The sequence below is a fragment of the Phlebotomus papatasi genome, chromosome 1, assembly GCF_024763615.1.
Source record: "Phlebotomus papatasi isolate M1 chromosome 1, Ppap_2.1, whole genome shotgun sequence".
Classification (NCBI taxonomy): Eukaryota; Metazoa; Arthropoda; class Insecta; order Diptera; family Psychodidae; genus Phlebotomus; species Phlebotomus papatasi.
The window spans coordinates 110,143,376-110,169,653 of record NC_077222.1 but is presented as its reverse complement, the minus strand read 5'-3'; the positions used below and the strand labels follow the sequence as shown (position 1 = coordinate 110,169,653).

The following is a 26,278-nucleotide window of genomic DNA, read 5'->3' as shown; positions in this document are numbered from 1 at the left end:
GGCTCAAGAGCTTCTAGATCTAGAGGAATTTCACTGTAAGCCTTTTAAAGGTAAATTAAGAGACTTGTCAGTCTTGGTTCCATAAGGCAGTAATTTTCCTTCTTGGGCTGTGCCAAATTTCAAACAGTTTGCAATATCGGACACTTATTATGTTTCTCAAAACTCTATATTTTTTTTATTATTTTTATTTCCAGATTGTACAACACCTAAAGGAAAAAACAAGGGTCGTCGAACGAGTTGATGTAAAAAAAATCCTTGGAAGAATTCCAATAGGAAAAGAAACTTCGAGTCACTTGGTGTCCGGTATAACACGCAAAGCACAATCTATATTTTTATTAATTTTTTAATGTATTAAGAATTATTTTAGGAAAACCAAATGTTTTATTAAGATTCCAATCCTAAAAGATAAGTTGCAAGATCTTAAGTTGTGGCTTTTGTAGCTTATATGGCTTGTATGCAACATGTCCGAAATTAACACAGTTCTTCTAACTGTATTCCTTCGTAGCAATGCTACTTGTCCTGTATAATGCTACAACTCACCAAAATATTAAAAACTCAGTATAATGCTTAAGAAGGTTAGACTCCTCTTGTATACTAAATTGTTCTGAAAAATTATTATTTTAGTTACAGTTATTTTTATTAATTATCATTCTAGTTATAATATTTTTTCAGAAAAATTTAGTATACAGGAGAAGTCTAAACTTCTTAAGTACTCCCTCCGTTCCGAAATAAGTCGTACGTTTGGCGAAAAATTAGGGATTAAGGAATGGTTTCAGAGAATGTTTTTGTTATTTGCAAATATCTTGTGTATGAACTATCCTCCAGGTTCAGGGATAATATGGGGATCCTACGACGATGGTAAGTTGAGGAATCGATATGTTGAAGTTGTCCATTTTTGGCGTTTTTTTCAAAGAGCTCCGGTAGATAGTTAATTACTACAAGATGGACTGTGATTAACATTACGGGCTAGAATTTGTTCTAAATTTTTAACATGCACAAGTAGAAATCAACAGTTATTACCGATATGACATTTTTTATATCTCAAATTTTGCAGAATGAGCAATAAAAAGAATTTTCCTTTTTTATGTTTTCGAATATCTGGATGCAAAATGGTGAGGGATAGGGACTTAGGATCTTCAGCGGACCCCCCATAAGTTGATCCTGGGACCATTTATATGTTTCTCTAAAACATATCCAGAAATGAAAAAAAAAATCGCACGAGGTGTTCTCGAGCAATCCCAAAAAAGATGATTTTGGAGGGGAAGGGGAGGCGTGGGCGCAAAATAATGGACATATTAATGGTCCCAGGGTCAACTTATGGGGGGGTCCCCCGAAGGTCTCAAGTCCCTATCTCTCACCATTCTGCACCTATTTTAGATTGAAAATAAAACGCAAAAAATAAGACATTTTTAAGATATTCGTTCCTCAACTTACCATGAATATTGGACCCCAATTTTAGTGCTGAACATTAGCAATAGTTCTTTACAAGAGATAATTGTTATACACAAAACATTTACCAACAAACTTTCCCTTAATCCCAATTTTTCCCAAACGTATGACTTATTTCGGAACAAGAATTTTTCCCAAACGTACGACTTATTTCGGAACGGAGGGAGTATTATACTGACTTTTTAATATTTTGATGAGTTGTAGCATTACAAAGGACAAGTAGCATTGCTATGAAGGAAAGAGCAATGCGTAAGTGCTGTTATGGGAATCCTTAGCAGACTTTAGGTTATTTTTTTGCCGAATTAAAAATAAATCCAGCAAAAAGGCAGCCAAAAAATATTAATATTGGTGCTATGCGAATGAAAACTTAAGGGGAAATTTTTCTACTGAACATTTTTTTTAGTACATGGCTGTTCTCAAGTGCTTCATTATCGACTTTTCTATGTTTGGCTTCTGTTACGACTGTATTCCCCAGTCGTCGTCTTGGTCGAAAACCACCAAACAGTCGTGACAGGAACCAACTCAAAATAAAAATTGATTAAACAGTAGCACATTAGAACAGTTAAGTACTAAAAAAATGTTCAAGAGAAGGAATTCCCCTTTTCATTTTTCACTGGAATAGTACCATCATGTGATTTTTTTTCACATAAAACAAAAGAAGGTAATAATAATGTTATATTTCTGATTCATGTCCCTGTACATAGATTAGTACTATAATGGGGCTGTACATAAATTAACCGGCTAACCGTGTTTAAAATTTAGGTATTTTAAGATTAATCGAATTACTTGCATTTAAGGTAATTTTATTAACAAGACAATTACGTTTTGCTTATGTTAAATTTCTAATTTGATAATAAAAAATCTGTAGGGATGATTGAAACTGCCTCGTTCTCCCCTACCACAAGCAGAAGGTACCCTTACACCGCCCATCACATGGCCGCGAACACCCTCCTGAGTTATTTGATGCTCCCGCCAATTTATTTAATGATTTTTTGAGTGGAATCTCAACCCGCAGTGTTGTTTACTTATCCGGGGTGGATTCCGTGAATTCCCTTCACCAAGAGAGAGAGAGAGGGACTTTGTTTCCAACATTACCAATTAGCAAACATTTTCAAATGAAGCAGATTTTTTGTGCTTTTTTACGGTTATTAATTCTAAAAATTACTGAAACACCTGAAAGTTGTTAACATTGTGAAAAATATAATGTAATGAATTCGTAAAGGGATTTGCACTTAATAATAGGGGTTTGTAGAGTAATTAAAATTTTAGGAAAAATACATTGTTTCGTTTTCAGGATGAATTTGTAATGAGTAGAGTTTGTTTATTAAGATCCTGCGAAATTGTTAGGAGATTTGAATTATTTTTCAATGTTCAGTCAATTTTTATCACTTAAATTTTAGTGCATTTCAATTAATATTCAAAGAGAAATGTTCGTTTGTTATTAATCTTATTGTTAAAAAGAAATAATGAACTTTTTATGGGATTTTCAGAATATTTTAGTAGTTGTAAATTTCTATTAATATGTTAAAGGCTTATCGACATTAAATGAAATATTTAAACCTTTAATATATTTTAATCCCATTGTGTTATTTGATTGGCTTTAAATGCATTTAAAGCTGTATTCAATATTGGAATGTGATATGATCAAAATATATTAAAAAAAAAACAATATTCTATTACAATATCGATATTGAATTATTGATATGTACAAAACATATTTTTTAAGAATTATTTTTATGGTACCTCTAGCCTATTATAGATTCTCTTACGTTTAACCATGTTAAAAATAAGTAGATTGAATAAATAAAATTAAGCATAACCAGAAACAAAATTAAAAAGGATTTAAGGAAAGTATTTTTTTATTCTGTGAAGCTTTCAATGCAGTGTAGATCGAAAACTGAACCCTTCCTTAGAGCTTTCGAGCTTTTTAGAGGCTCCATGTCTTCCCATAGTCGTTAAGATCAAATATCAATGGATTTCGCTAGGAGGAGAATTTTACAATATTGAAAGGAGGGTTCCAGGATCTTCACACAAAAGCTTCGGAGACGCAGCACTAGGTACTCTCCATTCATCAGGGGACTGAGGAAGACACGGATCGTGTCGAAAGCTCTGGAGAAGAGATAAGTTTTTGATCTACACTGCGTGGAAAGCTTCACAGATCATGCTCCGTCCGAATGTAGTTTCCCTCCGACAATTTCGCTAATAATTCCAAAAAGCTTCAATTTGTGGAAGATTAACAAACTTCTGGTATATAGAGAAGTTTAAGTGGATGAAAGTTTCTTTTCAGGCACAGAACTAGTCCTTAACGGGTTAAGTAAGAGCCAACAAGAGTGTACTGATGCTTACGGTTCACTGCTTAGCGTTCTTAGCCTTCTAAGCTGTGTTTTCTTAAGATTTTTAGTCTTTTTTCTCCAGTCACCGTCGACCTATAAGGTTGCCTGGTTTAAAGTCTTTGATCATAGTGATCGCTAGCTCTTGTTAGATTGCAGTTGGTTGCTGTTTTCTGCAAGAGGATTTGTACAGGTACTAAATCCAGGATGGCTTCCTTTACCGAAATTAGGCAAGATCTCATGGCTCTTGTTGCAAGGCTCAAAGACAGGATGGCCTTTGTGCCTTCCTGTTTGTTTTTTAGCCTTGGTTTGTTGAATTTTCTTTCATCAAATGAAGCAGCCGTATGTTAACGATCGGTCTCAGAATGGATTCGTATATCCAAATTGTAATAAAGGGTATTTGATCCCATTTTTGATCAACCATTTAACGACATGTACAAAAGAATTCAAAGGGAATTAATTACCTTATTGGTGATGTATACGTAACTAGATATTTAACATATTTCTCGACATTTTCTCTTAATAGTTTTTCAATGAGAATATTTAGCATGGTTCTGGCGATCGTATTTCTTACTCGATTGGGACAAATTTGGATTTATATGAAAGGTCTTGGAACCTTGTACAAATTAGAATCGGTTTTGACCGATTTAAGGTATTTTGGTAAAAATGATCAGAGAAAAATCACATTTGGTAGGTACAGTAGAAGTATTTTTTTTTATTTTTTTTATTTATTAATGGATTCATGTCCCAGTACAATTTGCAAGTACATTTATGCAAATTTATTACCTACAAATTACAATTTACAAATATTAAGTATGTAAAATTATTACCTATTTAAAAAAATCTTGAAGAATGTTCCACATTAATATTTTTATTATTTGGTGTTCTTATTTCAAGAGCAACTTTCATTTTTCTTGCTGTGCTCTTTCTTGGTTCTACTGAACAGAATATTATCTTTCTGGGCATCCGTTGGAAAGATAAACATTTTCAACTTTATAAAAGACGTGAATTCTGTAAAAACCACGCCTTGAAGATGGAAAATTCGGGGGAGCTTAGATTGTGTCTCATCGCACTCATACTTAAAAAACTCACTGATAAAAAAACTGGGGTGCGATTAACTTTTCTTCCTCATAACTTTAACACTTTTTAGGTGTAAAAATATATCATCTTTTTTAATGTTAATTTTACACCTTTTTAGAGGTAAAATTAACATGAAAAAGGGTAACTTTAATCCATTATACACCTAAAAAGGGTAATATTTACACCGATTTTGGATCGGAACATTTCCGGAATGTTATTTTAACTTTTTCGGATTTTTCTCAATGTAGAGCAAGGTGTTCAGCTGGAAAATATATAGCGAAGTAACATTTATTCAGAAACATAGAAAAAATGTAGTCATTACGAAGCTTGCTTAGGATCGTACGAAGCTTGAACGTTTTCCTCTACATCTCAATTTAAACCCTGAAAAAAACCGAAACGGGAAACAAATGGACAATAAAAAAACCAATATAATTAATTACTGTCAAGATCATTTTATTTACGCTTACAGTATAATTTATTAAATTAACTACAATGAATTTTTTCATCTCTCTGTACTACATCTCTTTATTTCTACTTAAATCCTTGTGAAAAAATATCTAAAGTCTTCATCTAGAAATTGATGCATCAAATGGTTTTATTTAAAATCAATAACAAGAATTAAAAAAAAAAACTAACCAATTGTTTTTAAATTGAATTTTCCATATGAGAACTTTTGAAGAGCCTCGCTGACAAAGTGTCAGTGGAATTGTGCACGTTACTGTAGTAACTTTAAAATTGTGTTCTCCAATATTTTACTGAAAGTTTTTCCAAGTTTGAAAACTGGTAATTTATTTATTCCAAACTTAAAGGTAAATTCTAATTATTTCATCGTAAATCCCTGCACTCAATCCACCAGCGAGGCTAAATCTATTTTTGTAACCTGAAAGGCATATTTTACCTCCCAAAAAAAAAAAAAAAGAAATTGTTGTTGAAAGGGAAAAAATTAATGCTCCAAAAGGGACATAAGGATTTTCTTCTTTCCAAAACAAAAAAGGCATAAAGTCAAAGAAACAAAGAAGTCCTCTGTAGTAAGAAAAATCAAAGAGCTTCACCTTAATCTATGTTTATAACCCCATTATCCGATGTCAGGGTATTTCCTCTCAGTTGGTTATTCTGTCTATAGTTCTGACGATTCTGCAACTGCCACAATTCGGAAATTGGATTCTTTTTTAGAGCATTCGCACACAGAAAATTTGTCAGACAAATTGAGGACTTACCATGTGACCGGAGTGGAAGGGATTAATCACCATGCTGCCCGAAGACCCTCCTGTATAATGTGAATTGTGACCCTGGTAAATGTTGGGCACCATCGGTGACCTATCAACAAGATCCTGCTGAAGCAGAATCAGCGAATTGTAGGTCTGAAACCAAGAAAAAAAGTGAACTATTCTTAGCAAGGGGAAAATACGACGTTATATGGCTCCGGCACACCTTTTTGATCAAGAAAATTTCATGGATTCGAATTTCGGATCCCTTTCTCACATGTTTTACATATGTCTATCTCATTTTCTCGCACTCTTCTTCTTCTGTTAAACATCACTCCAAATTCAATATAGCTCAATCGAATTTGGTATGCGAAAGAATGAGATAGTCATATGCAAAACATGTGAGAAAGAAAGGGTTTCGAATTTCGACTTCATGAAATTTTCCTGATCTAAAAGGTGTGCCGGAGCCATTATAAATCATTTTGGCATTTTCGGTTTGATTTAAAGATCATATTTATCACTTTTAAATTTTGTGCCAACCAAAATTGGATTTTTTATTGACCATTTTGAATTATTTAAGGCATTTGCGAGATTTCTTGTAAAAATGGACCGTTTCAAAGAAAATCGCATCAAAATGCGTCAAAAAGCTCAAATTTTACTCAATATTTTTTTTAAAGTGAATGTACATTTTTTGGATTGTTTACTAACTAAAAGCTAGTGATAAGCCTAGAACTCAAAATGTATGCAAATACGATTTAGAGCTGAAGTTGGGGGACGCTATTCAGTTATCTTGAACCAAATTCGTGAAATTATACAAATTTTGTATTTAAACCAAAATATCAAGGATTGGGATGAACTGGCACAAAAGTGATATATGGGTGAAATGTAGACCAGAATGTTCTCTATAATTTTCCTATAGAACATGATCTCATCGATTACTCAGAAGCCAAGATAAGCGAGGTTTTTTGTTTCTTAACTCGTTTTTTCGCCCAGAGCGCCCCAAGTGTTCATTTGATGAACTTCAACTATATCAAAGAATTGTTGTATTTTGTGAGACTTTCCATTTAAAACCCTATTTTAAGTGTCTTTGGTCGAGTAGAAGTAGTCAAATTGGCATCTGAGTGGTTTCAAAGTTATTATGGGAAAAGTCCATTTTTTCACGTTTAAACGCTAAAATCGGGTAGATAGCGTAGCCTGAGCGGAAAATGATGTATGGACGAAATGTAGACACAAATGTCAATTTGTGCAATTATGTCGAAGTAATCATCAAAATCGGTTAAGCACGTGTTGAGATAATTGAGGTTATGTGATATTGAAATTGGTTTTTCGACTGTGGCGCCCCAAGCGTTGATCCTACGAAGTTAAAATGTTTTACAAAGTTGTGGCGCTTTGAGAGACCTTTAATTTGGCGCTCTCACATTTCAATATCATATCATCTCAATCATATCATATCTCCGGTTCTATTGCAACTACAGTGAACCCCCATCACTTTTTGAAAACTTCATAGCCTAGTATACAAGCCACTCTAAAATTTGATCAAAATCCACTATGGCGTTTTTGAGGAAATTGAGTTTAAATTTTGACGCTATCGCAGCGTCACCTGTGGTGAAGTTTATAACTATCATCTGAAAGTGCTCATCGAGACAAACTTAAGGTGTTTACACATTAGAGCTGATCTTATCAAAAATTATTTCAATAATTTTTGGAAGAAAAATTCCTATTTTTTAAGGAATTTTTGAAGAGAAATGCTTCCACATTGTATGTATTATCCATTCATTTTTTTTACTGCTGTCATACCTATGTCTCTTGCTCTTGTGATGCGAAAAAAGTGTTTTTGGAAATTCATTGGGTACCGACCATACACATAGAAATAATTTTCATCCAGACGAGGCTTCCAAAACATTTTGATAAAAAATATTTGAAGCAAAATGTTAAAGAAAAATGCTTGAATTTTATGGTGTGTCTCTACACACTAGAAGCAAATTTCGTCAAAATATTCATTTTTTTTAATTGTACGATTCAGCCTACAAGGATAGGGGAAATTTTCTTTAAAAAGGCATTTTTAAAGAAATTTCTACTAATGTGTAGAGGCCATAAGAGAGGACGGCTTATTGTTTTTTACTGCTCGAACTCCACGGAGAAAGCAGTATATATTTTTAATAAATTATGTTTTTTTTAGGAAAAGACTGTCAAAATTTCTTCAATATGTCAAATATTGACAGAAACTTCTCATAGTGTGCAGAGGCCATTATGCCCAAAGTAAAGATATTCTCTTCAAAATAGTACAACAAATATTTTATTTTTCGTCAAAATGATTTTGAACTATCATTTTGATGAAAACCATTCCAATTTGTGGAGGCTTTAATAAAATAATTAATTTAATTCACATTGAAATCTACTCGCATCCTCAAAACTCTGAAATTTATATAATTTTGCTATTTCTGTTTCACTTTTTTTTTTAAATAAGGGTAATGTCCTAATTCAAAACCGTTTCCAGACGCTTTAACTTTGACAGAAGATTCAACACATTAAGTTTATATTTTTTCTGAAGAGAATTACATAAATTTGCTCCTTGACTCTTCTAGAATGTTACTGTTTAGTGAAAATTCTTTAGATATAATTTGAAAACTTCTTAAAAACAGGAAAAATACGCGAGTGTAAAATGCTTCTATTGGAAACAAATTAATCCAAATGGAGACAAGGGAAAGTTTCTAATTGGAGACAAACAGTGTAAGTGAAACCGCGACGAAAGGCTTCCAAAATCTTGTTGAATTTCTCTTGAGTGCAGGATTTGTTCTTATTCCTGGTCTTTTCTCCTTTCCCATCTAAATCAATAAGAAAATCTCTCCAAAAAATATCATATGTCCGGGGTTTCCTATTGAAGCATTTGTAGACATTTCAGAAAAACTCTTTGTTTACGAAATAGGTAATTATTTCATTTGAAAACTTTACGTACCGTTAACAATAAAGATTATCACTTAATTTAACTAAAATTAGCCAGAAATATGACTGAAATGTTAAACAAAACGAATAGGGTAAAGTGATATAATTTGGAATTAGTGTTACAAGTTGGATAATTCGCCGGTACAAGTTGGACATGGCTTTTTTCTTGATAAATCCAGTACAAAATTTGTTTTTAAAGTTTTTAAGCACAAGGAACCAAATTATAAGACTAAAGCATTAAAAATATACAAACAAAAATGAAGTACTAAATTTATCAAGACAAAAAGCCCTGTCCAAATTGTACCATTGTCCAACTTGTACCTCTTTACCCTAAATAACAGTCACCTCATTGTGTTTTTCATTGGAAAACATGTTCGATCGATGAAAAATTCCATGGTGAAAAGGTACACTTTTAATTTTTCTGAGAAATTAACAAATTAAAATTTGTGAATATGAATGGATTTTCGCTTTATTTGGAGCAAAATTAACTAAATAATGAAACTGTGGTATAGAAAATATATAAATATAGAAATTTAGTACTGTATTTATCATGAAAACAGTGACGTATCCATTTAGAGTAGCGAAAAATCTCCATTTGGAGCAGGTTTTGAATTTTTGAAAAGATTAACCAAAATTAAAAACAAGTCGAACCTTTTTTAATTTTGCAATCCTGAAATAAAAACTTTTCACAACAATTTTGGATAAAAATGCATTTTTAATTTAAATAAAAATAAAAATAGAGAAATAGAAAACTCACCGTCATGTCCCCAATGGATACTTCATTGTACATTTGCTGCACGAGAATTGGAATGTGCTGTTTGATCTCCATTTCATCGAACTCCGGATGATCCTGTCTGGCCTTGTAGTCAAGCAGTCGCAGGAAAATGTCTCCGCGGAAGCCAAAGTAGTTATTTGATGTGACTGCCATGTTTGCCCTGCCAAAGGCTCCCGCATTGAACTGCCCCATGGCCATTCCAGCATTCATCATTCCGTAGTTAATCACCGGAGCACGCTTCTTTTCATTCTCATATTCTTCCCAGGCCGCTCTGCGTTCCTCCTCATTCAGTGTCTCCTCCTCCTTGTTCTCCAGCAACGAATCGTGCTCGTGGTATTTGTATATGACATCCTCATACTTTGTCAGCATGTCAGCAAAGAGACGATCTTTGGGCAATCTTGGCGTCTCCCGGGGTTCCTCTGGTTCCAGCTCATACTTGTACAGTAGCATCAGATCGTGCTCCCTGTAGTGCCGATCAATTTGCTGCTCATCGATCACACGCTTCGAGATTGCCTGCTTTGTCACCTGCCGCTCATAGATTTTCTCCTCCATCGTTCCCATGGCCAGGAACCTGTAGATGTAGCAGGGTTTCACCTGCCCAAAACGATACACACGGAATATACTCTGGACATCGTGCGATGGATTCCAGGAAGCATCGAAAATCACCACACGATTTGCTGCCACGAGATTCACTCCCAATCCTCCAGCCTTCGTGGAAATCAGGAACAACCTGGCACGATGGTTGTCCACGCGATTGAACGCTTTTATAGCGATATTTCTGTTTTCAATCGTCGTCGAACCATCCAACCGGAAATAGTCCAATCCAAGTGCCCATGAACCTGCAAATCCCGCCAGAAGGGGATTACTCTTCTTGGCCTGCTCATTGTCATCAACAAGTGCCAGGAAGTGCTCAATGACATCCAGGGAAAAGAGACTCTGCGAAAACACCAACAATTTGTCTCCAATGGCTTCGCATTCCTCCAGAATTGAAAACAGCAACATCAACTTCCCGGACACTTTGAGATTATCCAAATCTGCTTCCGGAACCATATCAACCCACCATTCCGTGGGATTTTCCATTTTTGTCTGTTCCAGGACAGACGGCGTGAAGAGTGGCTCTAGGGGCAAGACAATTAACACAAAATTTCACCAAAAGTTTTCAAAAAGAATTCGCTGACTGCTCGATATCACAAGCTTGAGCAATCAAAATGGATGGAGTCCTTGGGGGTTCCCTGAAAAATATATAGATCCCTGGGCTCCCTGAAAAGTAAATGGGTCCCTCGAATTCCCTAAGAAATGTACGTGTTTCCAGAGTTCCCCGTGGGTTCTCTGAAAAAAATGAAAGAGGACCTCGGGTTCCCTGAAAAATGTATGGGCTCCCAGAATTCTCTGAGTCCCTCAAGGTCCCTGAAAAATGTGTGGACCCGTGGATCCCCGGTAAAACGTAAAGGTTCTCTGGGTACCTCATAGGTTCCCTAAAAAATGTATGGGTTCCTAGAGTTTCCCGTGGGTTCCCTGAAAAAATGTATGGGTCTCTCGGGTCCCCGTAAAATGCTTGGGTTCTCCGGGGTCCCTAAAAATGTACGGGTTCACAGAGTTCCCCGTTGGTTTTCTGAAAAGATGGAAGGGGTCCTCGGGTCCCCCGAAAAATGTATGGGCTCCCTGAATTCTCTGAGTTCCTCAAGGTCCCTGAAATATATATAGATCCCTGGGTCCCCTGTAAAATGTATGGATTCTCCGGGTACCCCGTGAGTTCCCTGAAAAAATGTAAGGGTTCCCAGAATTCCCCATGGGTTCTCTGAAAAGAATGTGTGGGATCCTTGCGTTCCCTGAAAAACATATGGGCTTCCCGAACTCTCTGAGTTCCCCAAGGTCCCTGAAGAATGTATGGACCCGTGGGTCCCCGGTAAAATGTATAGGTTCTCCGGATACCCCGTGAATTCCCTAAAAAATGTATGGGTTCCTAGAGTTTCCCGTCGGTCCCCTGAAAAAATGTATGGGTCCCTCGGGTCCCCCGTAAAATGCTTGAGTTCTCCGGGGTCCCTAAAAATGTACGGGTTCCCAGAGTTCCCCGTGGGTTTTCTGAAAAGATGGAAGAGGACCTCTGGTTCCCTGAAAAATGAATGGGTTCCCTGAATTCTCTGAGTTCCTCAAGGTCCCTGAAAAATATCTGGATTCCTGGGTCCCCTGTAAAATGTATGGGTTCTCCCGGTACACCGTGAGTTCCCTGAAAACATGTAATGGTTCCCAGAATTCCCCATGGGTTCTCTGAAAAGAATGTGGGGGATCCTTGCGTTCTCTGAAAAATATATGGGCTTCCCGAACTCTCTGAGTTCCTCAAAGTCCCTGAAGAATGTATGGACCCGTGGGTCCCCGGTAAAATGTATAGGTTTTCCGGGTACCGCGTGAGTTCCCTGAAAAAATGTATGGGTTCCCAGAGTTTCCCGTGGGTTCCCTGAAAAAATTATAGGTCCCTCGGATTCCCTAGAAAATTTATAGGTTCACAGAGATCCCAATAGGTTTCCTAAAAAAAATTATGGGTCCTTCGGGTTCCCTAGAAAATTTATAAGTTCCCCGGGTTCCCTGAAAAATGTATGGGCTCCTTGAATTTTTTGAGTTCCTTAAGATCCCTGAACAATAAATGGATCCCTGGGTCCCCTGAAAAATGTATGGGTTCTCTGGGTTCCCCGTGAGTTTCCTGAAAAAAAAATTGTATGGATTTCTTGGGTTCCCTAAAAAAGGTATAGGTCCCCAGAGTTCCCCTTGGGTTCTCTGAAAAATGTACGAGTTCTTCGGGTCTCCTGAAAAATGTATGCATTCTCCAGATTAAACATGAGTCCTCTGAAACGGACTCCAACTTGTTCAGAATTTAATTATATTTCAAAAAGATTCAATCTTGTCTCAAATTACATGAGAAATCTTATTTAATTGGACTTTAGACTTTAAGTTATTGCAAATTCGCGGGCAAAAAGTTCACAACTCATTTAAAACGATTTATAAATCACTCAAAAAATCGCTCCAAATAGCTTAAGGGGTTACATAGGTCTCTCAGGCCAAAAAATCATTTTTTTATTTTTTTTTATGGTATAACATTTGAAAAATATTTTCTGAAAATTTCAAGTCAATCGGAGTAAAACTCTTGGAGAAAGAGCAGCTTGTTATGCATTCCGCCCGCGCGGGCAAATTGTTGTAAAGATTTAAACGCGTTTTTCTCAAAACACCGTTTTACAAAGCGGTAGTCAAGATTACTCAGAAGCTACTGAACCGATCTTTGTGAAATTTTGCATACTTGTTTTGAGAAGTATTATCTACTGTTTGAACGATGGATTTGCACTTCCTTTAATCAGAACCATTTTTACAATACAAAATCTGTTGAAAAATAGGGAAAAATTGATACTTTTTTACAAAAACTTTTGCCAAAAATCCAAATTTTGTTTTTTTCCAAAAATCCTTCATTCATCCAGGGGTCCAACTAATCCTCTAACAGAGTATATTCGGTTTTTTGATTTCAGATGAACCTATTGTGGGAATCCTGCCTACCGCAAGGTCTGTTTTTTGAGGAATGGTTCCAAAAATCAGCTACCAACGGTCGAATTTTCAAAATTTTTCGAAATTCTTTTCTTTTAAATTTTCTTCTAAAGTTACTCTTTAATATCCCAAAAATTGGAATTTCTAAAAGATTTTCGACACAATAAATTATTGTCAGAAAAACGGCATATTTTTTGACCTGAGAGACCCATGTAACCCCTTAAGACGGATGAAAATCACTTATTGGTCCATAATCGGTTTATTACCGGTTCACAACCGATTGGAACCGGTTTAGTCTTGTCAAAAATTCCAAGACCTTTCGAACAAGCTCAAAGAGAAATTATTCGGTTGAGAAATATGCTCTCTAGACCCTTTTAAACCTTTGACCTTGAAAAATCGTTATTAGGAATGATTCAACTGGGTTTTTCGTATATGAGCGAGACGGACAAACGGGAAAGGTCAAAAAGATACTCCTCTCTCTCTCTCTCTGTGAAGTTTGATCAGTAAAATGACTCACCATTTGTGATAGTTCTTGCCGTCCTCGTCAGTCTCTTGACTGGCTGTTTCTCCTCGTCTGATCCTTTACTAGACCCACTTTCTTCGTCACTTGACGAAGATGTTGAAGATTCATCATCAATGAAATCCTTCAAGGACCCAACAGATTCCTCTTCATCGTCATACATTTCACGCTGTTTCAAATAAAATTCCACATTGACTAATATTTCATTAAACGCAATATATCTGAAGAACCTACCTTCTTTTGCTGATTAACTTCGTATCTATCACTGTTGTAGCGCAGAACGCGAGGATGCGTCCAAATACGCTGCAAATTTTGGAAGTCAGCAAAGAGAATTGATGTTCTCTTAGACTGTCCCTCTTCTGAATTTCTGGCCTTGTTCTCCATATAAAACTTGTACAATTTTATCTGCAGCTCCGTCAGTCTTATGAACACGACGTATTCGTGTTTGGGCGGCAAAAAAGGCGCCAATACGGAATAGTCTCGCCTCTAGAGAATATCAAAGCACACAAAAGAATGTTTAAAGATGATTTCAAACTAGAGACATTTTGTATTTCAGAAAAAGGTTATTTGGATTTTTCAGGTTATGTTGAACATAACCTTGCAAATGTGCATTTGGTATGAAGTTGAAATTTTGCCCAAATCCGCCCATTAAAGATTAACACCATGGCATTTTCACTACTTTCCAGAAATTTGTAAAAAAAAAAATAATAGTGGAAAGAGAGAGAAGACAAAGAGCACTGCAAAGTAAGGTTATGTTGGATTAACATAACCTAGAAAGACATATTATACAATTGGCTACATTTGATTGATCCTATTGCTAATTTTGATGCAATTGAATCTAAATAGGTATGTTATATTAATTTCATGTGAATGACTAGCACAAGTTACAAGGCATAAGGAAAAATGGGGCAGTTTCAGACGTGTCAGACATGCATACTTTTCGAAATTTTTATAAATAGCTAATACACAAGAGAAACTATCTGGATTTAGTTAGCTTCAACACAATTAATACACATAAACATTTAGCAAATGAGTTTTAAAACGAACTTCAGCTGTCTGAAATTGCCCCACTCTTGCCTAAAACAAAAGGGAATGAAATTGGATGTACAGAAATTGTTCTAAATTGTCCCAAAAAATTTAATAGGTATTTATTCTTTTTAGCTTTCTCAAGCTAAAACGTTATTACAACTTTTCACCAATTTAATATGCTATTTAAGGATCTCATAACCTCAATATACAGCAAAACTTCTTGTCAACTTATTAAGTTATGCCAAGGTTAAAATTACAGATAGTCGAAAAATAAAAGTTTATGCTCTTAATTTGTTTTTGTTTTGGAATATGAAGGTTATGGCTTAGTGGAAGGACAAACTAGAGATTAGGGAACAATGATGAGAGGATGCACCAGGAAACCATGGAAAAAAGTAGGTGATAATGCGTTTACACAGTTGGAGTGCTAAGCCACTCAAAGGATCTGACGGAAAGCCACCAAGATTTCAGATGGGCAATCAAACGAACATTGCAGCTAATTTAGGTAGTTTTGTGAGGTTATAGCACTCAACATAACCTTAGAATCTCAAATAACTTTTTTGCCAGTGGGAGTGTGAATAAATTTCCGCGATTCTTGTTGTATTCTCGCTGTTTTATCGACCAACGCATGATTCAAATTGATTCTTGTAGATACTTAGCGAGCACCAAATGCTAAGCTATTTCAATTCAGCTGAAAATATTTGTATTTTCAGCTGAATTCTGCTAACCTTAGACGAAAATTCGCGAGTCAGTGCCATTTCCATATATTTGGTTAGCACTTTTTGCTCGGCGACTGCTAATCGGTCAGCACATTTTTGCTGATCAATTCAGCAAATATGTGCTGAAACCGTTAACTTTTTCAGCTAAGTGTGCTCGTAACAGGTAACGATGCCTGTCTGACAGTTTTGCCCGGGTTCAGACATTAAGCTTGCAGATCGGCGTCCTGATAGTTGTTAGACTTTCAATCTTTAGAAAGACCAAAAATATTGTTACGATAAGGATTTTCTCTCTATGCCAGTGCTCAGCACTTCAATATATCGTATAATATATAATAGGGAAATATTCCAATGGGACATTTGGGACGTTTGGGACAATGTCAAATTGTCAAGTTTGTTTATGTTTTCTTGTGTTTGGAAAAATTATTTTTCATGTTGTTTCCTGTGGAAATAAAAGTGAAAGACGAAGTTTTCTCATCACTACGCAATCAAGAAGATATCTGGCAAAATATCTGTAAAGTTATCGCATGATTCGCAGCTTTCAGAGCGATTAATGGTAAACAAATGGCGTTCACTTCAGCCATATAATTCGAGGGAGGATACACAGAACTTTGGGTAGACACGAATGGTCTTGATAAATGCAATTCGAGCTAGGGCAGAGGTCTGGAAAGCTATGGAAGCAGTTACAGATGATCAGTCTAAGAAGTAGCAGTGGCTTGTGAAAGCCAGTAGACCTCCTGGGAGTCGTTATAATAATAATAATAAACATTTATTCATGCCCCAAGCAAAGCATTTTACAATTAAGGGACTATACAAATACAATGATTACTTTAAAATACAATCAGAATAAAGATTAACAGAAACAGAAAATGCGGAGGTGATTCGAGACAAAGAAGCCTTTTTTTATCATGAAAATTCAGAGATGTGTTTATGTACATTTTTTTTTTTAATATTTTCCGGTGTGGAATCCGGGTGTTTATACGTGAAATAATTGAAAAGTTTAATAGATTATCGTGCCTGCAAAAGGCGAGTCTGCCTTTTTCGACGTGGAATTGAGAAGCAGGTGCGCCCTAAACATTGGAGTGTGAGTCCTCCTGTCACGAGCGAGTCTGCCAGTAAGTATCGTTCTGTGAACACGTGGAAATTGTTTCATACGAGACCTTTATTTCGGGGGAAGCAGAGGACATGCAGTACATCAGCTTTTCGTGGATTTCCGACAGACCTATGACGCGATCGATAGAGAGGCTCTGTGGAATACCATGCGGGAGTTGAGCTGTCCTCCAAAGCTAATAAACTTAGTGAGGATGACCATCTATAATTCAGTGTGCCAAGTGAAGACGGTAGGAGAGAAGTCGGGAAGCTTCAAAGTGGATTCGGGCTTAAGACAAGGGGATGCTCTCTCCCGACCTTCTTCAATCTTGCCCAGGAGATCATGGATTTACTAAAAGTCCTCGCAAATGTTGGCCTACACGGACGACATCAATATCATGGGCCACTCCACACTCGCAGTTAAGGAGACTTTCGTCGAAGTAACCGCAGCAACTGAGAGGATGGGACTCAAGGTTAACGATAGTAAAACGAAGTACATGGTCACAGGCGACACGACATTCAGATTTTGTCAGAATGTCACTTTGGACGAGTGGAATTTTGGGGTCGTTAAGGACTTCAACTTCAAATACCTCGGATCGGAAAGACAGCAGAAGCTGCTTTCGGACAACCACTGTCATGCCTGTGACCTTCCCGTCTCTGGAGATATCAAATAAATCCCTGGAACTCCTTCAGAACCTAGAACTATTTGAGCGGAATAATTGTCTTTTTTAAAAAGTGAAAACACGGTATTTCGACCTTTTATCTTCTCCTCCTTTATTCCTTGCCAACGTTTCGGAGCTTGATGGCTCATCCTTCAGGTATGGAAATAGAATGGTGGGAAAAGGGTGTCATAGAAATGGTTTACTACTACTTTTTCACAAATGGACAAAGTGGACATCACGATGGTAAGAATGGGAATTCCCAACCAGAGTTAACGGCCTAAGTCCGCAGGAAATAAACGCTATTCTGAAAGGGTAACCTTAGGAAAGAGTTGTAAGTTTGCCAGGGTGCAATGGTTACACGGGTGAAGAAGAGACGACAAAAATGTCACAAACTGTCATTTGACGCCTAATGATGGCGCTGCAGGCTGAAGTTAGAAATAGTATTGCCCGATGCAAATACGCTCAAAACGCTGAATACTGCCATAAGACAGTTAGGCCACAAAAATATATTCACACTCCTAATAAAAATAGATGGATCCTGAAAAAAAAAATTGTCGTAGTTTACCTGAACACACCCATCGAGCATTTTGTGCAGAACGTGGGATCGTCTCTTCATAACTTGGATGTCTCTTGGCGTTGAATCAATATACTGTCCATTTGTAATAGGATTCACAAAGCGATTCATGTACTCAATATACTTTCCTAGGAGATTAGGCTTCACAAATTGCACCATGCAGTAATCTTCAAGAACAAAAAGAAAAACCAGAATAAGTTTTCCTTTGCCACCAAAAAAAGGACTTTAACCAATTTGTCTTACATTCTTTGAGATTATTCTGCAGAGGTGTCCCCGTGAGGACAATTCGTCTGAGTGTACGAATTTTGTTGACGGCCTTGCTTATAGACGTCTTCTCATTCTTCAAGAGATGCCCCTCATCGCAAATAACGAGTTCGGGTCCGGGAGTGATTAATCCCATTTGAATAGCTTCTCTGGCTTTCTTTTTGATATTGCGATTCTTTTCATTGGATAAATTTCTGAATAAATCATATCCAATCACAAGAACACCTCCTCCATTGTGCCACTGTTTGATAACGTTCCCTCGTTCGTTATTCTGTTTGAACTTTGACAGTTCGTAGACATCAATCTCATCTGCATCTTCAATGTCCTCCAGCCATTTATGGAATTCATTGACCCAATTTAGGACCGTGGACAGTGGACAAATCACCAGGACTCGTTTCACTCCCGTTTCCTCGCTATTCGTCAGCAGAGTGTGCGTCAGTGCAATCACCTGCAGTGTCTTCCCCAGACCCATACAGTGGGCCAGAATACACCCTGAACCCTCGCTGTTCTTTGTCCTCTCCAACGTCTCAAAGCACGCATCCCACATGAACTTTATCCCAGTGCCCTGGTGAGGCTTCAGTTTCTTCACCAAAGCCGGATGAACTGAAAGGAGCTCCTCCTTCGATTCCTCATCGAAGTCAAGCACCACTTTCTCCAACTCTTTCACCTCATCCTTCTCCTCGTATATCGAATTGTACTATACAAATACGAAATTCACTTGTGAATTTCTCAAAAATAGCAAACCTAAAACATTTTAGCCAAGAAACACACCAACTAGCAAAGATTCACAACCCATACGTAAACCATTCTCATTGTTTTTTTTTATAAAATTCAGAAAATTTAATTGATGTAGTATTGAATTGATGCGCTCACAACCAGTAACTTAATTCTACAGAAGTGTCCTTGCTAAAAGGTAAATGGCACTCTCTTTGCACAAAAAGTCGTTGATGTTCGAGGAATTCAAATTCAATTTCGAATTTTGGGAATTTTATCTTGGGAAAACTACAGCTATGAGCGCTAGAAATGAATCAATGATCGTAATTCAGGGCCATTAGCTACGGTGGTGTGTGTCTTGGCTATTCCTAAACTTTTGTCTATTTTTTCGACATTTTACAGTATTTCCTGTTTTTTTTTATCTTCATTTGATTTAATGTCTCAAAATACATCGAATGATTTGTAACAATTCGCCAAGACTTTTCATTTTAAGGATTTTAAATAATTATAGTAGCTTTCGTTGCTTTCAAAATTGCAATAATTTGATCATGAATTACTCACAATGGTTGTCGTCTCGACTTAAATTGAAATTAAAAAAAAAAATAAAGTGAATTTTCTAAAAATCACTCACCAGCTTCTGTCGCTCCTCGATCCTCTTCTTCCTCTCGGACTCCTCTCTTGCTGCTTTTTTTGTGTCCTCCTCGAGATCAGTATCCTTTATCACTTTCCTGATGTTCTTGCGCTTGTTGCTCTTATCCCCTTTCTCATTCTTCTCATCATCACTCGAATCACTGTTCTTGGGGCGCTTAATACGCCTCTTTCGGGTATTTTTGGACTTAGAGCTATAGGAAGCAATTTATAAAAAAAAACTATAATAAAATCATTGATAACACTCAAGAAATATAAATTCGATTAATCATTTTTTGAAAAAGGTTTTCATAATGTAAGTGTCTTCTACAGTAGACTCTCTCTCAATCGGCAATATGGGGCAAAATGTCATCCGGTTTAGCGATAGAATTGAGCGTCAAATCCTTTGTAAATTCCACAAAAAGCGCTCAATTATAAAGAATCATGATAAAATAGGAAGAACTACAGCGAATTTGACCATATTAGCTTCATAATTAAGCGTGAAAATTGTCAACAAAATTTGACGCCCGATTGAAAAAGAGCCGATTGAGTGAGAGTCTACTGTAATTATTCTCTAAAAAAAAGCTACAAAAGCGCTACCATTGGTTATTTGAAGAACTTCTCATGTTCAGAAGGATTATAAAGTTCCAGTGAACTAGCCGATTTCAATTAAGCTGAAAACATATTAGTTTTCAGCTGAATTCTGCTAACCTTAAAACGACACTCGCGAAGCAGTGCCAAATGGTTAGCACTTTTTGTTCGAGAACTGCTGACCGGTCAGCATATTTTTGCTGATCAACTCAGCAAAAAAATGCTGAAATTTTGCTGATCAACTCAGCAAAAATATGCAGAAAACGCTGTCCCTTTCAACTAACTTTACTCGCTGGGGGCATTGAATTTTTCGGTTTTTAGTAGCACTAATTGTTGCTTACCCTTTAAGGACGATTGGGTCACCGGTGACCCAAAAATGAAATTTTTCCTACGGCCTGCTAAAGTTGCGTTTTGCTGTAAAAAGTCAGAAAAGTGATTTTATCTGACCCTCAATTTTTGACCCTCTCGTCCTTAAAGGGTTAAAAATGCTAAATTGTTGTTTAATAAAATTAATGGAGCCTGATTATCTCATTTGATAAAGATATCTTTAAGAAAATTCTGGTTTTGTTAGGCCTAACCTTAAAGCTTTCCGACTCATGATTTGAATGACAAAATAATCAATAATATCCTCACAAACCTCAAACAGTAATTTGGAGGTTAGAAATTTTAAGATTTCCTGAGATTTTATTCAGTTTAGATAGAAAACTCATGCTAAAACGTTCAATTTGTCTGTCTAATTTTCAAAATTAACCTCAAAAGCATATTTATGAGCCTTTCTTTCTGAAATAGATTAATTTTTAGGTTAAATACGACCTACGGAGAGATATTGAACTTAATTCTCTTATTTGATAAAGAGAGTAATACCTGAATTTTGGGTAATATATGAACTAAACTGAAAAAATAATACTTCATAACAAGAAATTCCCAAGTTTTATGTACAGTCTTTACGTTTTTTAACAAATACCGCAGAAAAAATTTAAATGACGATACTCTGTTTTTTGAGGTTAGAATTTGATATATTAAAAGTGTAAGGATTTTTTAGTGTGTGTTTGGTTTGTTTTCTTTGTCGCACAAAGGTTATTGACCAAAACTTTTCTCTACATGACAGATCAAAAAATTTAGATTCAAAATAATTTTTAATTTTTTGAGGTTAAATTTAAAGTTAAGAAGAATTTGGTCATCTCAGATAAGGTTTCTGATCAATTTTATGTTTTTACAGATCCCAAGTGTTCTTGCCAATATCAAATATCGTTAACTTAAAATTTAAAATATTGCATAATATAAATCCTGTTACCCACCTTCATTAGCATTGGATTAAAATTCCATATAGGGAAAATATTCATTGGAAATTGTCAAGTCTGAATTTTATTCAACGAGTTATAAATATTAATACAAGGGGGAAATGTTTTTAACGTGGAAACTACTTCCCGAGATCTAAATGTTTTAAAAAAGGTTCTAGAGGGAGTATTTCTCAACCAATTTAGGTAAGTTTGGGTTCAATTGAAAAGTCTTGAGGGTCTTGAAATTTCTCTTAGTTTCAATTTCATAAAAATCGGTAGAAATCGGTTGAGAACCGGCAAACGGTTACCCGTTTAGCGGCTCAAAACTCGCAAGGATGACAAATATACCCAAAATGAATATTACCGGTTTATAACCGATAACTAATTTTTGTACCAAATGTAATTTATGAGGTGTATTTCGGGCAATACTTTGAGTAATTTATAAATAAGTTCAGATCTGTCATGAACCGGTAATCAACCGGTTATTAACCGATAATTTTTGTTAGAAAATCAATTTTAATACTCATAAAACTATTTTGGGGGATCTTTTGAGTGATTTGTGAATCGGTTTAAATCGGTTGAGAACTGGTAAGTGGTAAATGATGCGAAAGGACTTTGAGGAATAGCAAATTAAGTCACGAGTTCGAGCACTTCACAAAGCTTGGGACGCTCTGCCACCCCTTTTTTTAATTAAATTTCTTTTTTTATACTTCAAAATGTCAGACTAAATTTGCATCGGTTTTAATCGGTTGGGAACCGCTAAACACAAAAAAAAATAAATGGAAGAAGACTTTGCTAAATGCTCGAACTCGCAAGGAGGATGATTTACTCAAAGATATGAACCGGTAAATAAATTTCTTTACAAATAAAATTAACATGTTTGAACCGGTTTAAATCGGTTACGAACCGGTGTTAACGCAGAATACATTTTTCTTAAAAAATCAGATTGTTTCAATTCTAAAAAATGTCGGACTAAATTTGAATCGGTTTAAATCGGTTGGGAACCGGTAAATCTGTTTAAAAAAAATGACGAAATAAAGAACAACTTTGCTAAATGCTCCAACTCGCAAGAAAGATAATTTACTCAAAGATATGAATCGGTAAATAAATTTCTTTAAGAATAAAATTAACATGTTTGAACCGGTTTTAATCGAAATTTGAATTGGTTTAAATCGGTTGGGAACATGGGAACCGGTAAATCCTTACAAAAAAAAGTGACAAAATGAAAAACAACTTTGCTAAATGCACGAACTCGCAAGGAAGATGATTTACTCAAAGATATGAACCGGTAAATAATTTTTTTACAAATAAAATTGACATGTTTGAACCGGTTTTAATCGGTTACGAACCGGTAATAAACGCAGAATACGTTTTTTTTTCTTAAAAATTCAGATTGTTTCAAATCTAAAAAAAAATTGTTGGACTAAATTTGAATCGGTTTTAATCGGTTGGGAACCGGTAATCCTTTAAAAAAAAGTGACAAAATGAAAAAAGTTTGCTAAATGCTCGAATTCGCAAGGAAGATGATTTACTCAAAGATATGAATCGGTAAATAAATTTCTTTAGGAATATAATTACCATGTTTGAACCGGTTTTAATCGAAATTTGAATCGGTTTAAATCGGTTGGCAACATGGGAACCGGTAAATCCTTACAAAAAAAGTGACAAAATGAAAAACAACTTTACTAAATGCACGAACCGGTAAATAATTTTTTTACAAATAAAATTGACATGTTTGAACCGGTTACAATCGGTTACGAACCGGTAATAAACGCAGAATAGGTTTTTTTGTTTAATTCAGATTGTTTCAATTCTAAAAAAAAGTCGAACGAAATTTGAATCGGTTTAAATCGGTTGGGAATCGGTAATCCTTTAAAAAAAATGACTAAATGGGCCGCTAATAAACGGAGAATACATTTTTCATAAAAAAAATCAGATTGCTTCAATTCTAAAAACTGTCGGACTAAATTTGAATCGGTTTAAATCTGTTGAAAACCGGTAAATCTGTAAAAAAAAAATTACGAAATACAGAACAACTTTGCTAAATGCTCCAACGCGCAAGGAGGATGATTTACTCAAATATATGAACCGGTAAATAAATTTTTCTAGAAATAAAATTAGAATGTATCAACCGGTTTTAATCGCTTACGAACCGGTAACAAACGGAGAATACGTTTCTTCTCAAGAATTCAATTATTTTATTCCTTCAAAATGTCGGACTAAATTTGAATCGGTTTAAATCGGTTGGGAACCGGTAATCCTTAAAAAAAAATGACTAAATGGAAGAGGACTTTGCTAAATGCTCGAATTCGCGAGGAAAATGATTTATTCAACGAAATTATTTTTTTCTCAAATTCTAAGGTTCGAGCATTCAGCAAAGCTGAGCCGCTTCGCCTTTTCTTCACTTTTATGCCATGTTAAAAGTGCATTATAAATAAAATGAAAAAAAAATTTCTATACCTAACTGATCTGCTAGTTCTCTTGTGTGCAATTCTATTTTTGCTGATGTGTTCTTCGTCTTGGATACACTTCCCTAAAATTGTTCACTTTAAAGAACCTTCTGGAAAAATTACTCGACTCAAAAAAAATGGCCAAATGGACGACCCGGAAGACCCCAGAGAAGGGCAGACAACGAAGGCGTAAAACAAATTAGAGAATGCGTGTCCAATACATTTATTCTTTTAAGAAATTTTTTCTGTGATGAGAACTTTTCTTCAAAGTACATCCTAATTTTACAATTTTCTCTTTTTGTTTTTTTAGTAGTTTTTTTTTATAAAAAAAATGGTATAATTGATGAAGCGTAAGGTGTAATGAAAATGAAATGCAAAGAGGAAATGCTACTCACTCAGAATCATCAGACATGGAATCCTTGGAGGAATTGGATTGGGCTCGTTTCCTCTTTTTGGGATTGATGATAATTTCACTGTCTGTGCTGTTATCACTGTTATCGCCCTTGTCGGCATTCCCATTGACCTTTTCATCGGCTTCGGAGTCGCTGTTGAGATTTTCAACGGCATCCTGGTAGTCTTCGTCGTCGGAATACTTGGATGGCTTCTTCTTGAAGGATATTGGTTCCTCGTCGGACTCTTTGTCTGTCAGGATATCTTCGTCAGATTCCTTCTCTTGATCGGAATCCTTGGATTCTATCCGGGTCTTCTTCCTGGATGGTCGTTTGAACGGGATGCTGTCTTCGGAACTTTTGGACTCTGTACGGGTCTTCCGTGGTTCCTCCGGCAGGAAATCCTCTTCGGAATTCCTCGTTCGGGTTTTCTTCTTGCTCCCAGTGGCTTCTTCCACGGAATCCGATTTCTCCCTAGCCTTGCCCTTGTCCATTTCTGAGGGAGTGGGCTTTTTGATAATGAGCTTTATGGGCTCCTTTGAGGCTTCTCCTAGATTCTCTATGACCACTCCGTGAATATTCCTGATCTCACTGACCTTTGATTGACGCTTAATCGCTGAGAGATCTTCGGAAAGGGATTGTACTTGAACTTTGACACACTTAGCGTGCTCAATGACCTCTTGGGATGGGTAAACTTTAGCAGGCTTCGGTGGAATCTTCACTGGTTCATCGTCACTCGAATCCGAGATGACAATGGAACTTTTATTGAGCTGACGCGGTGGTGGACGCTGCCTAACACGGGGCTTTGCACGGGAATTTGACAGGAGGGAGGGATCTTGGAGTTTCTCAAGAGCTACCAATCGAATTTTTGGCTTATCACTCTCAACTGTATCCTCACACTCCGCCTTGATGCTGCTCTGTCCCTTCCACTCGCTCACACTGTTCTTTACGGAATTTCTGGCTCTGTCGATGGTTTCTGTGACTTTTGTCTGCACTTCCAGGAGTGTCTTTAGCAGATTCTCTGCTTGATCTTCCACTGATTCGTCACTGTTCTTGCCCTCTTTGCTCTTCTCCAGAGCACTGCAGGCTTCCGTGAGACTTTCTCGGACGCTCTCAATGTATTGATGAATATCAATGGATTTACTCACGGATGAATCGTCCATCTGCAGAGACAGAGAGAGAGAGAGGGGGCAGGCTGTATCAGACCAACAAAGGCTAACAAGGGACATGCAAAATCTCAAAAATTTCAGACAGAAAACACGCCTCACAGCAGAGAAAAAAGAGAAAATGAGGAAAGAAAAGCAAGGAAAAAAATTGAGGTTATGTGACACCAACAAAAAAAGAAAAGAAACTATTTACCGCTAATTTTCTCAACTAAAAGGCTCTTTTTTGTGTGCTTGGGGGAGAAACAGTGAGGAAGGCCAAGTCTATGTGAAAAGGAGCAACAAAACACACCGGTCCACTTGATGACATCCGGATGTGCGAGAAGGAAGCAACCCCCAAACCAAAAAAAACCCCAAAGATGCACAAACTAAAAATAAATAAAAAAAAAGAAAAAGATCACAAGAGCTGCCACCAATTGGGGCCCCCAATAGACTGCCCCCAGCTGGTCAGAAGCGCCCCTCTCTCTCTCTCCGCACCCGGATTTATGAGTGAACAACAACAAAAAAAAACATAAAAGCGCTCCGCGAGAGAAAATGGAGACGCGTTTTCGCTGTGCGGAGTCGCCAAATGCAGAGGAGCCTTTTTGGGCTTTTTCTCCCACCTCCACCCAATATTGTACAAAATTACACTACATAGTTGAATGCAGCTGGCCTACAGCAACAATTTTACACACTTTTATTCAGTTTTTCAACCACAAAATCCACAAAATAATTCACAAAAATTCACCCAAGAAACACTTTTGCCGGACTTTGCGCGCAGTCGCAAACTGTCAATTGTCAAAAGTGTCAAAAAGAGCGCTGCGATCTTTGATGAATTTTTACATGAACTCCGCGGCGTAGAAAAATGTAAATAAGCAATTTATTTGTTCTAAAAACCCTTTTTGGATTATTTGAATTTTTTCT

At 36.4% G+C, this 26,278-nt stretch overlaps 1 protein-coding gene across 6 annotated transcripts; it reads right to left on the bottom strand.

Annotated features, from left to right (window-relative positions):
* Positions 1-5,291: 5,291 nt before the first annotated feature.
* Positions 5,292-26,151, bottom strand: LOC129799253 (transcriptional regulator ATRX homolog). 6 transcript variants are annotated; one of them, XM_055842975.1, is made up of 11 exons: positions 26,009-26,151; positions 25,572-25,743; positions 24,219-25,375; positions 19,507-19,717; positions 18,141-18,858; positions 17,889-18,064; positions 14,065-14,316; positions 13,828-13,999; positions 9,765-10,900; positions 6,077-6,220; positions 5,292-5,999 (listed from the first exon to the last, which is right to left on the bottom strand). In XM_055842975.1, exons 3-11 carry the CDS (start codon positions 25,373-25,375, stop codon positions 5,913-5,915), a joined length of 4,053 nt encoding a protein of 1,350 aa, XP_055698950.1. In that variant the 5' UTR covers positions 25,572-25,743; positions 26,009-26,151; the 3' UTR covers positions 5,292-5,912. The 6 variants fall into 6 exon arrangements, with proteins under 6 accessions (XP_055698950.1, XP_055698947.1, XP_055698952.1 ...); XM_055842972.1 differs by having other exon boundaries at positions 26,004-26,144; XM_055842977.1 differs by having other exon boundaries at positions 5,292-5,993; positions 26,009-26,144.
* Positions 26,152-26,278: the final 127 nt, after the last annotated feature.

Coding starts and splice junctions, on each gene's coding strand:
- LOC129799253 (XM_055842975.1), bottom strand. CDS start 25,375: ATGGACGATTCATCCGTGAGTAAATCCATTGATATTCATCAATACATT. Junction 18,859..19,506: donor TCGAGGAGCGACAGAAGCTG/GTGAGTGATTTT, acceptor GTATTTGTATAG/TACAATTCGATATACGAGGA. Junction 18,065..18,140: donor GCAGAATAATCTCAAAGAAT/GTAAGACAAATT, acceptor TTGTTCTTGAAG/ATTACTGCATGGTGCAATTT.